The sequence below is a fragment of the Austrofundulus limnaeus genome, unplaced genomic scaffold, assembly GCF_001266775.1.
Source record: "Austrofundulus limnaeus strain Quisiro unplaced genomic scaffold, Austrofundulus_limnaeus-1.0 Scaffold18, whole genome shotgun sequence".
Lineage (NCBI taxonomy): Eukaryota > Metazoa > Chordata > Actinopteri > Cyprinodontiformes > Rivulidae > Austrofundulus > Austrofundulus limnaeus.
Window position 1 is genome coordinate 1,023,916 of NW_013952420.1, and position 13,272 is coordinate 1,037,187.

Sequence of the window (13,272 nt, forward strand, 5' to 3'; positions counted from 1 at the left end):
GTGAAACAATGTTCTTGATTGTGTCAAATAAAAGTTTTGGATTTCTTCCTTTGGATTTGATGAGGTTTGCAAAATAATTGGTCCTGGCAGTTTTGAGCATCTCATTTAAGGAGCTGATCAGTTCTTTAAGATAGAGCCTGTGAACCTCCAGCTTGGTTTTTTTCCACTGATGCTCAGTCTTATGGCAAACTCTCCTCAAGCTAAGGATTTCCTTATTAATCCAAGGACAGTTTGTGTGCTGCACAGTGCTCTGTTTTACAGGTGCTATAGTATCTTAAATATTTGTACAATGAGCATTAAAACGAGAAACATATGAGTCCACATTGGTGATGTTAGAATCTAAAGAGGCAGAATCAAAAAATAAAGTAAAGGCTTCAGAAGTGTGCTCATTTATGATCCGCCTTTGGATCATAAGTGTAGGAGGAGCTGGATCAGGACTAAAAGATACATTAAAATATATACAATTATGATCACTAAAAAATACATCCTCCACACAAACATCCTCTARATTAAGGCCTAAGGAGAAAACAAGGTCCAATGTATGGCCTTTTTTATGAGTAGGCACACACACATGCTGAGTAAAATGAAATGAGTCCATGATGGAGATCAAGTCAGCAGCTGCCTTACAGGAAACATCATCAATATGTAGAGTAAAATCACCCAATATTAAAACATTCTCCAGCTTAATGATGGAAGACAGCAGCTCAGTAAATTCAGATAAAAACACACTGGCTGCACCTGGAGGACGGTAAATTAAAATACAGTAAAAAGTTTTCAAAGAGCCAACTTTGATTATTTGAAGTTCAAATGCAGAGAATGAGGCTGAGTTAACAAGTCTGCAGGAGTAACCATCTTTAAACACGGCCGCTAATCCACCGCCTCTCACTTTGCATTGACTGTTTATGGTTGAGTGTGGGCGTGTAGAGGATAGAACCTGAGGCGGGACCTTGAGCGCAAACTCTGACGTGCGGCTGTGATTTATAAAGGACAGATGCACAGAAACATGCGTACGCACGGTTTTATTAATCTGTATTTTTTTTGGCATACGCCATTTCCGCCTTTTGGCCGTACATTCACTTTTAGTATGGTTTCCATGCAATCCTTTATAATTGAGACCCCTGATGGCTTCCAGCGTTACTGGCATGACAAGGAGATCCCACGGCACAGTGGAGGGGGTGCCATCATGATCTGGGGGGCTTTTTCCGTCAATGGATCAATGGAGCTTCAGGTTGTAGAGGCATCAAATGGCTGTTGGCTACATGGAGATGTTGCAGTTGCAGAAAGTGGATGCCCTCCGTGAAGCCATCTTTACCACTTGGAGCAACATTTCCTCTAGCCTCCTGGAAACACAAGCATCAAACATATTGTAGGAATTACTTAATGAAATCAGGACCAGCCTATTTTCATAAATGTAATCCAGCAAGACCTTGCAAGAAATGAAATCAGAAATAATGAAACACCCCTCTGATCATGAATGAGAAAAGAACTTGTGGTCTTGTCAGATTTCTCAAATAAAGTAATTTATTTTAGATATATGACCAGAATAAACATACAAACATTTCTTAAAATATTATATGAACAAAAACACAAGTTATAATTTTTCATAAAAATTCCACTCAGAGTTGACATAAAACAGTAAATTTCAGGTGTTGCAATTTACTGGCACTACTTGACTAAGTTTCTTAAGTAAATAAGAGAGAAAAAGGTAAAGATTTAAGTTTTAAGAAWWYGYYGYAYYAGAGAAATTAGTAACTTTAGCACTGTTCTTTAAATCAGACCTGACCAGCACCAACAGCATGTCAGAGACTTGGACACCTCCGGGGGCTAGACTTTCTCCGACGTTTTATCTCAAACTCTTTGTCTACCTTTGATGTCTTGATGAAGACTCCACGCAGGTGGACGGTTTAGAGAGAGTCGGCACACAGTCCGCCCAGGTGGACAATGTCCGTCATTGACAGCAGTGGGGTTGAGAAGACGCCTCGTCTCACCCAGCGAAGCCAGTGGCTTCAGGCTCGGTCCCTCAGAACAGTCGTTTCTTTTCTCGGCATATTAGTCATCCAGACTCCAGGCAGGTGCCTGTCCAGGCACACTCAGGGACCCAACAGAACCATCCGCTCAGGCCAACAGACAACGTAAACTGATTAACTGTTCTGAATAGAAAAAGTTAGTTTCTTGAGAGGGAAAGGCTAGGAGGGTGAGAAAGAAAACAAGGTGGCTTTCTCAGACTCGCTCTTCGGCCAGCTGTGCACTTATCAGTAAAAAACCTTGAAACTGCAAAGGCAGCTTTCTTTTCTGTCTCGAAAATCACACCACTGCACAAATGGATTAATAATGAAATGAATAGTACATAATATTAATCATTAAATCAATTAAGAAAATGATAAAACCATTATTAATACCAGTACTAAGAAAAAACATTAAAGCACATTTCACTCATTTTCTTTTCACTGTTACACTCTAAAATAAAGAGAGATATGCAAAGATTAAATCAATAAAACTTTGATTATATTGACTGAAACCTCTAATAGAAGATTAAATGAGATAATATATATATAGGACTTTGTCCTATTCACTTAAAGAAAATAAAAAACACTTTAAAATGATTTCTTCTTATAAGTGTAAAAATATAAAATCAAAGACAAAGAAAAAAACAATAGAAAAGTTTTTTTTTTCACCAGGGTTACCTCTACAATATCCAAATGAAATTTTGCTGCTACTCATTACTGAGTATTTGATTTGATTTGAAAGCAAGCAATGTCTGACTTTCATTTCTTCATTTTCATAGAAATTTCATTTATTATTACTTTTGTCAGATTCTAGTTATTTCTGTAACCATTGTGGGTTTTTCTTTCATTAAATGAGYGGTACCAACAATTTTGTCCATGTGCTTACAAACACTAAACACAGCAGAGTTTTCTAAATGTGTGGTGAAGGCTTAAAGGTGATATCTCATGAGACTGCAACTATTTGGACAACAGTTTTCACAAGGAAGTCGTCCGGATGTCCTGCAATGTTGGCAAACACGATCCTGTCTCAACTTTTTAAAATGTGTTGTTGCCGTAAAATTAACTTTTTTAAATTTTTTTTCTAAGTTTGTTAATTTGATATGTTATTTATGTTGTAAATAACATATGGGTTTATGGGATCTATAAATCATCACATTTAGTTTTTATTTAGATTTTACACAACGTTTAAACTTTCAGAATTGGGTTTCTGTTTTATAATTTTTTTATTGTTATTTTTGTTAAAAAGTGCCTCCATTTCAATAATAATCTGAGGAAAACCAGTGCGAGCCCCCATCCTTCAATAACTTTTTTTATTGGCAAGACAGGTTTATTATCGTGATCCATCCTTGACAGTTACCACAGTGACCAAATATGCCATCACTGCCAATTCCCACACGTGGTCAGGGCAACAAGGCAAACAGGGATGTTAAAATCTGTTTCTAAGTTAAGACTGTTGCTGCTCTAGTGTTGGCAGTAGTGGTTCGGAGAAGGTTCTACTGACAAATATGCAAACACATACATCATCTGCTGTTAATAGGCCTGAACCTGGAGCAGCCAAGTGATGACAGAGCAAGCAGTCAACCTGTTAGTTTAGATTCACTTTTTCCACCTTCACTTTAGCACAAAAGAAGCTCCATAAGCTTTGCTAGCAGTGATTTCACTGCACTGCTGTAAAGTGTAGTGCTTATTTGAAGAATGGAGTAAGCTATGAATGGAGGGAAACATGCATTTAATATGTTTTTGAATAGAGCTAAAGCTGTAATTTGGACCAGAACAGATTATGTCCTGGAAGTCTCATAATGACCTTCAGATTAAATCTGTTCTATTGTTATTGTCTGTTGAATCAACTAAACATATCCTGCCGTTCAGTTTTGTGTATGATCAAAAATCGTTGTTCTTCAGGAGGGGTGTCAAACTCGTTTTCACAGAGGGCAACATACATTTTATGGTGGCCCTCAAAGAGCCAGTTGTAATGAACTTTGTTTCATGTTTAACTTTGTCTTAACACAAAATGTCACGTTCCTCGTCTCGTTGCCACAACTAAGCAATGCTAATAAACAGTAGCTGAGCTCTACATGGTTTTTCATGCATAGAAACAGTGTTTTAACACATCCTCTTATAAACACTGAAAAGTCATATGTGTACAGCTGACTACATGTGACATAAGTAACACAGAATTACCATTAAAAGTAAGAGTTTTACTCACTGTATGGGTAAGTAGCTGCCATCTTGAATTTTTAACTGCCACTTTCCCATGGGGAATTTCCACTGGAGGGACGTTCCAGTTTAAACTTACAACTTGTAAGTGGGAAATTTCCATTTAAATTTACGACTTGTAAGTGGGTAATTTCCACTTCCCAGTACAACTGGACCACAGAAAAAGTAGCCCCAAAATTTCAGTTAAATGGAGATTTTACATGTCCAATTGCGGCAGCTGCAATCTAGTTTGGAACCCTGTGCATCTCCATCAAGCGGTGGTATGACATCATTTCGCGGGCAAAAATTGAATGCATGATGGGCGATGTAGTTTATGGTCAATACTTGTTTTAAAGCAGGAAATGCTTGTGTTAGGCCTTTAATAGGTTTTTGAAGCTCTCACGGGCCACATAAAATACCATGGCGGGCCACATTTAGCCTGCAGGCCTTCAGTTTTACACATGTGATCTATAGTAATAAATATTGGTCTGACTTACATAATAACTGTGTTTGTTAGATACTGCGAGGAGAGGATTCCTGTTCATCCTTGCCTTCGGCTCATCAGCAACTGTGAGCAGCCACTGTCCAGCCACACTTCACGACGCCTGATCACTATGGAGAAAATCAAAGAGCCAGAGGTATGTGCCCAAAATTGTTGGATTGTAAAATGTTGAAAGAAATTGCATCAGTTTAATAAATGACTAAAACAAATATACAAGGGACAACAATGTCAAAGATTTATAGTAGCCCGTTGTCTGTAGTGTGAGGATTTGACCTGTCGTCAAAGAAATCTTTGCTTATGCCCATTCAGGTTTAAAGCTGTATTTTTCAGCTTATGTGCCTTTGCACAGTAACACTTTCTGCAAAAAAAGTTAAGTTCTCAGATGGACCAGGTTGGTTTGGATAGCATTTTTTATACATTCATGCTGACTAACAATACACATGTAAATAATTTGATTTGCAAAGAGCTGGCAGATGTAGAACAAGCACCTGAGGGTGTTAGTGATGTTGTATGATCGTTGGTGTTCATCATCAACAGTTCATTATCAACTGTGTGTGTGTGTGTGTGTGTGTGTGTGTGTGTGTGTGTGTGTGTGTGTGTGTGTGTGTGTGTGTGTGTGTGTGTGTGTGTGTGTGTGTGTGTGTGCGTGTGTGTGTGCGTGCGTGCGTAACACAGATGCATGCATGTAAAGTGAGAACATGTGTGTTTGTGTTTTCTTTAATGCACCCCTTGTATCTTCTAAAGATCTTTCTTACTTGGTTACATATACATATGTTCTGTGTACATGAATGTGTTTATTTTTTTACATGTCATTTCTCTGGAAGTGATGGTGTCTACGTCTCGAGTAAATCCTCACCATCTGGCTGTGATTGACTCATTTCTTTTATACTGGAGCCCTAAATGGCTTAATCACACGTCGTATGGAAAACAATCCATCTTTAGATCTGACATCAATTCCACTTCAAAACCCCAAATTGCTCCCATAAACGGCACTGTTTCACACACACACAATCTTATCTGACTAGTATCTATCTCAGGTTGCATTTTTCTCTTTTCCAAATAGGTTTTAAACTACCCTTAGCTGCACTCTTTAATCGGGGTTCACAGCTTTTGTTTGTTTTAAACATTTGTATGCTTTGAACTTGAACTAGGCGTAAGAAAGATTCATATCAAAAGTTGAGTTGCCCCATCAGAAGCCAAGATGGCCACCACCATTTATGTATATGTAAATGAGACACCCCTCTCATTTCAGTAAACTATATTTGCTAGTTTTTATAGTGCCTAAAAAGATGTAGTAGGCAAAGATACCATTGGTCACCCTATGGCTCCGCATTTCACCTGGTGGTGTATAAAACTGCTCCCTCTGCTCACCAGGATCTGTCACTCTGTGCCACCTCCAACAACGAAAAAACAAAAACTGTTCTTGTACACAGTTTAACTCCTACCCTCTTGAATATCTTGCACCACAACATTTAGGCTTACTATTATTACCTGTACATTTCCAGTCTGGAAAAACACACATTTCACAAAATACAAACATTCAACATTCAAATCCTTCAGCAGCAAAGGGACATCTGCGTACCGCTTATTGTGATCACATAGAAGAGCTTTTCCTCTACTTACAGAGCTACTGTGCAAATGTAAAACAACCTTTCACGTCTGACGGTGTATCCATTTTTGAGCAAGTGTAATCAAGAATTAACATAAAAATATCCCGTAGTATATAGAGGAAATCTGTTGTTTAAATATTGTCTTTTAACGACACGACACACAGGTGCTTTTTACGTTTTTTTAATTTAAATTTTTTTCTGACCTCTTAGTCTTCGAATACATCTGAACTGTTGCCCCATGTAAAGGCTAAAAGGGCCAAAAGCTCTGTCAATAGGCTTTCCAGCAGCCAAACTCGTCTCTCCTCCTCAGCTGCTTTGAACAGCAGAGTGTGGAGTCTCAGTCTGTTCTTCGTGAGGCTAAAAAAAGTGATAAAATAATAAAAATGTGTTAAAACAAAGACAAGGAGGAAAACCCTTAAGGCCCTGTCACACTAAGACAACTTATGAACATTTTAAAGACATCTACATTGAAGATGGAATTGAAAAAAGCAACAGGAAGCTTCCTTTTGGCGTGTATATAATGTAATTCAAACAAATTTATCAAATATACAACTTTTATTAGCAATTTAGACATAACAAATGTTTCATAAGTTGGCATAAGTTGTCTAGTGTGACAGGGCCTTTATCTGTGTCTTTGTTCAAACATTAAGTTAAACTGAGGCAGCACCAACATGCACAGTAGATCTGTACATGGATCCTGCTCCTTCCAGTCTGTTGACCAATAGGAGAGGAGGACTGCCCACCTTATTTACAAATCTTAATCTTTATAGATTATTGTTAAATTATACAATCATATACTTCAATTGTAAGTTTGGCAAAATTTACAAACCTGCAACAGAAAAGTTGTCAGTTGGCTTTTGTATGTTTTAATTTATATAATTATTATCATGTGTAAATGAAAACGGCAGTGTTTTCTTCTAGTGTAACTGCATGCAGTAAAACTGTCTAAGAGGACAAACAGGCAGCACTTTCAACCACTAAAGTGTATTAACATATACATTTTTCTGTGAACAGGAATTGGACAATCCTGCATATGTGTCAGACGGCCTCTACCAGGGACACAACACCTTCAGAAAGAAATATTTCAGTGCACGGAACAAAAAATCTGGCAAAGAAGAAGAACAAGCTCAGATGTTGATGGAAAATAAAATTTCTTAAAGGCCTTAAGAAAAACATTCTTACTTTTTTAGGTTGTCATTAAGATTTTAAACATTTGTTAGTTCATTTAGATTAGAAACTATCTTAAAATATAATGATGTTGTTGGTTTTTTTTTTACTTTGTGAATAAAATCCATTTAAAATGCAGATGTCTTAAGTGCTTTTTTCTAAAAATACATAATAGTTTTGATGTTGAGCTGCTCTTAATATTTTTTTAAATCAACTTTTACACTTTATAGCAGGGGTGCCCAAACATTCTTCCCAAGAGGGCCAAAATGAAAATCTATCTGGTGCTGCGAGCCAAATGCAGTAATATAATACATGAAATACAAATACTTTTTAAGTAAAGTCCTTTATTTTTAACAATTAAGCTAGCAGCCAGTGCGGTGGCCCGTTTTCGTTGTAGTCTGTGCACTTGGGGAAAGTTTGCCATACGCACAAGTAGCAAAGACATGTTATAAATTGATAAAACATTAATTTTGTTTGTGGCCATATAAAGTGTACAAATCTACATGTGTGGTTAAATCTAAAAGTCTCCTGTAACTTGTTTTTCATGGTTCATGTTTAATCTTAATATATCCAGGTCTTTCTGAAGCTCTCCACAAGTGGTCCTTGGCTCTTGGACAACTCTTCTGATAATTATTTTCACTCCTCTGTCAGAAATCTTGTGAGGAGCACCTGGTCGTGGTCAGTTTATGGTGAAATAATGTTCTTACTTTTTCCCTATATATATGTATATTAGCGGTGCAACGATTCAGAAAATTCACAGTTCAGTTCGGTTCAATACTTTACTGTCATGGTTCAGTATTTTTTCGATACAAAAAAGAGAAATTCTCATGCCCTTTTTTAACTTGTAATTTATTTAAATTAAGTACGAACATTTGTTTAACCTCAAAAGTACCGTTTTTAAATTAAATGTTGCTGAAACAGCAAGTTTCTCAGTGGATCTGCACTCAAAAATACAGCTTCGGTGAAGTAGTCGAACACAGATCCACTGATCCTTCAACACAGAGCATCTTCAGAAGACAAGCTGATGAAATAAATTTAAAAGATCTGCATTGTTCGATGCAAGTGTGTATTGAACCTAAAGCACTGAATAGAACGGTTTGATACGGTTACATGTATTGTTGCACCCCTTACATGTATGTATACATATATATATATATATATATATATATATATACTTTTTTGACAAATCTCTGGTGTTTGTTTATTAAAACCTTAAACTTTGACTCTTCATTTCTCTGATTGTGACTCAAAACAATCAGAAACATCAGATTCTTTGCAGTCTGTGGTGTTAGCTGTAGCAACGCTCTGTCATGCAGACATTCCCGTTTGTCATCACTTCCTGTCACTTCACATGCAAATATCTCAACAACTGTTCATATGAGCGCTGTGAGTTTTATTCCTTTTTAATGCAATATTATCAATGTTATCTTTCCATAACTGCATTGAAATTTATTAGAAAAAAATGACGTCACAGGCAAAGCATTCTGCAAATTATTGACTATATCTATAAAACTGCAATCATGAACAGGGAAACATGGTTAAATGAGAAGCAGCTCCCTATTTAGTCAAAAAGATAAAGGGTGTCCCCCCACCTCTCTACACCACTACAGTTAGTCTGCAGCGTTTGTTGTTTTCATGCTGCCGGCCTCGTTAATCATCTCCAGAGAGTGACGGAGCAGGCGATCGAATGCATCACCCCGTTGCTCTGTTTATCTCTTGGACCTCTGCCTTTCCACTACACTTCCTCCTTCACCCTACTTCACAGGGGGAAGTTCGAGGCTCCGTCACAAGCTGTTCGGCTCACCATCATTTGTGGTGGGTGTTGTTTACAGTTCCCACAGTGCCCCTTTGTTGATGCCTCATCATCATCATCATCCTGCAGATTCTAATGACACCACAAGGCAGATTTCTTGCCTCTCTTTACTTCCATCGATGCTTCTTTTCACTCCTGACATGTTGCAGATCAAGCTGCAGCAACACGCAGTGCTTTATGTCAGAGACAGTAGTCCTAATGCAGCTGCTTCGTGTTACTGGGTTAGTGTAGGGCTGTGCTGTGCTGCCACCATGCAGTGATAAAACAAGTTGTCCAGAGTGTTCAGTCTCCACTGATGCAGGCTATAATTAGAGAGAGGGAATGTGTGTTTGTGATAGTCTTTTACACACACTGTAATACTAACCAGACTTTGAGAAATTATGTCTCTGAATGTGTTTATACTTGTGAGCTTTGCTTTGGTTTTATTTTGCATGCTACCCCCCCCCCCCCCACACACACACACACACACGCGCACACACACACAATGCTTTTTCAGAGATAAAGTGGTCTGATAATTACAGAGATGGGCTCTTCTTTCCTCTATTTATTATTCTAAATATCATGTTTGTTTAGTGAGATTTGCAACATCAGCCCCTGCTCCCGCTCATTTATTTCCCCTCCTCCTCCCTAATCCCAGATTTCTCCTCACACTGCCACTTTCTGCTCTTCGCCAATTCACCTTTGACCTTTTCTCCTCTCTGCTTTTCTCAAAGGAGAACTCCCCGCAGGAGGAGAGGGCCACTGTTGTGGAACAATGACTCCTGATTAAACTCCTCTGTCTGAATCTGAGCTTCAACTTGCTGAGTCAGCATCACACGTGCATAAAGTGTTAATCTAAACCTGATTATGAGATTTAAAAAAAAGGAAAGAAAAGAAGAAGAAAACAGCAGTTTACAGTTTCTGGAAGAACCAAGAAAGAATCAATAGTGGCATCATTTAACAATTAGTATTTAGTTAAAATTGTGTACACACACACGACCAGAGGCTGATAAAGCAGATAAATTTGACTACAGGTAAACTAATAAACCAGTGTGTGCTGCTGTGATTCATGTTTCTTTGCTTGGAAAAAGTTTTAAAGAGGAAATTCAAATAGTTGGAAAGCTTTTTGAACTACGTTATTGTAAAGGAAAGATTAATTCTGACCAGATTGAGGAACTAATGAATCTGATTGGAACCAAGACCAAAGTTGCTGCCTTGTAAAAAAAAAAAAAAAAAAAAAAAAAAAAAAAGTTAGGTCAAGCAAATGTTTTTACTTTACGCTTTGACTTCGCTGTCATTTTGAATTACATGGTTTTACAGAAATTTAATCATCTTCCTGCTACAGTTCAAATGTGTTGTCACTGATTGCAGTCATTTAGCTTTACTGTTTGTTTCTGTAACAAACCTTGTTTTAGGGGTATGACATCAGATCCGGGGTGTGACCAAGTACTATAAAAACTTTTGAATGTGTTGTAATAGGTGCTATTTTGTCCTGGTGGACGGGTGGAACACAGCACTGTGATAATCTTTTTGTGTGTGAATAAACATTCAAGGGTGAGTATTCAGGTTCTCTCTGTACACAATTCCCTTCAGTTCCATCAAATTAACAAGTAGCTTCTGGGAATGAATCATTTTCAGCTAAATGACACGCAGAAATATGTGCTACTCCTCACTGCTGCGCTGCTCCGCATTGACAAATACGTCCACAAGGTTCTGACCGATCACAAAAGCGAAGCAAAGTGCTGAAGTTTGAATGGGTGCAATGTGCAAACGGGCTCAGCGGGAGGAAACATGAATGTTGCACAATTCTTGTCACGCAAGACTCTAAGCGAGATGTGAGGATGTAAGTTTAAATCAGCCTTAACTGTTAGCTCATTAATCCTCTCAGATTTAAGCTATATTTATCTAAATTGAGATAATTCAAAAAGGTACAATATAGGTTTATAACCCCCACAGGACAGGGCAGGGCAGGAAAGAAAATTAAATTCTAAAACCACAATCCTGCAGAATCTCAAGTACTGTGTAACTGTGATTAGGTGTAAGATATGCTTCTAATGTTTCTTCATCAACATTAATAAATAAAGTAAACTCTAAGTTAGAGATATTTGAACCAGGTCACCCTGTTGCAGGGGTGTCAAACTCAGGTCCTCGAGGACCGCTATCGTGCATGGTTTCCTTGTTTCTCTGCTCCAACACACCTGATTTGAGTGATTCAATTACCTCTTCAAATTCTATAGAAGCCTGTTAATCATCCATGCAAATCAGGTGTGTTTGAACAGGGAAAAAAGAAAACAGGCTCCCAAGGACTGGAGTTCGACGCCTGTGGTCTAAGGCTTAATAATCCCAATATTTTCATCAGATGATGAAGCTCAACGCTTGTGTTAACCAGTGATCCATAACAAGTGATTAGTCGCCTGTTGACCTGTAACACTAGTTAATTCTTCACGCGTATTCTGACACAAGTGTGTGCTGCAGCTGATAGCCTGTGTGTCTGTGTGTGTGTGTGTGTGGGGGGGGGGGGGGGGTTCAGCTTTGGTGACATTTGGGGGCAATTTTAAGACAAAAATCTTATATTTGGGGACAACTAGTGCATTTAGGGTTAAAAGTCGAGTCCCCATTTGCTTTCAATGCCATTGGTGGGTTGGGGGTTGGTTTTAGGACCAAGGTGTGAATTGAGTTTAGGTTAGTTTTAGGGTCAGGTAGGTACCTGTGAGGTTAGCCTTAGGGTTTGTGGTCAGGGTTAGGCTGTAGAAATGTAATGGAAGTCAATGGAATGTCCCCAATTAGATAGCTGTGCAAACTTGTGTGCGTGCGTGCGTGCGTGCGTGCGTGCGTGCGTGTGTGTGTGTGTGTGTGTGTGTGTGTTTGTGTCACAGGGGTTTCCATGGGTTTTATGGGAAGGGTGTGTGGGCTTGTGTGTTTCAGGAGGCTGGGGTGATAAGTGTGTGAGGAGAAAACTTCAGGGAGCACAGCTGGTAGTCAGAACTGTCCAAGCTTTGCACACTCTCACGCACACACACACATATGCTGCACAGGTGCTGTGCACCTGTCTGTAGCCTGGGCAGTTTGTACACCTGTTAGTTCTTCGCCCCTTCTCATGTCCATCACCCTCAGGTCATCTCTGCACCCTTGTCCACACGGGGGGTTGGGAAGTCCTGCTCCGCCGCCGCTGCTGCTGCTGCTGATGGTCCAGGTAAGATGAGAACTGTGATCTCAGTATCTGGGAGGAAAAGCGCAGCTGAGGAAGAGTCATTATACTGCAACAAATCATTGCGAGCCTCCTCTCATGCAGCTGTGTGAAACTCAAACCGTTGTCTGAGTGATGTATCAAAAGAAATAAGAAACAAAAAGGGGTTAGTATGAAAAAAAATGTCTTACTCGTATCAGAGCTCCAGCTTGTTTCAAGCCCTGATTCAGAGACACTAGGTGACAGCCTTGAGCAGAGAAAGCTTTAGGAAGTCTGTCCATACGGGATAACCAAACGTCCTGCGAGCCGTGCACTATACTCCAGCACGCAAACTGTTTGCCATACAATCAGTGCTGCGCTGCCTATAAATAAACAGCTCAGTGGCTACGCTTTTGAAGTGATGTATCTGCGGTTGAGAAAATGCAGAGCAGCTTTGAACACACAACATCCTCTTTAAGATAGTCGCCTGGAAGTGGTGAGGGTTGTTGGCCCAGGAAGTAAAAACTGGAGGGGGGTGACTGAACGTCTTGTCACACAACTTCCTCATCCTTTCTTCACCTATTCACAGCCCACTTTCATTCACTTTTTAATTATTATTATTAGCTGCACCACAGAGGGACGCTCGCAGAATCTTTGCTCCAACTACGTTCTTTGAAGAGAACTAAAATCCACTTTGTGGTTTGGGCAGCCTCTTGTTTTCTCTAACATGTGACCCTATAGCTTTACACACGCCTTGCTGTTTTGGTTATGTGTGTGGGTGTGTGTGTGTGTGTGTGTGTGTGTGTGTGTGTGTGTGTGTGTGTGTGTGTGTG

General features: G+C 39.1%; 1 protein-coding gene across 1 annotated transcript in view; it reads left to right on the forward strand.

The window, feature by feature from the left end:
* The window catches only part of trmt11 (tRNA methyltransferase 11 homolog), a gene marked incomplete at its 5' end in the record, with an annotated part of 25,165 nt that extends 17,546 nt beyond the window's left edge, over nt 1–7,619 (forward strand). The window contains 2 exon segments of the mRNA XM_014003365.1: nt 4,720–4,840; nt 7,329–7,619. Of these exon segments, the coding sequence (XP_013858819.1) occupies nt 4,720–4,840; nt 7,329–7,472 (265 nt within the window). The 3' untranslated portion in view covers nt 7,473–7,619.
* Between the last annotated feature and the right edge of the window lie 5,653 nt (nt 7,620–13,272).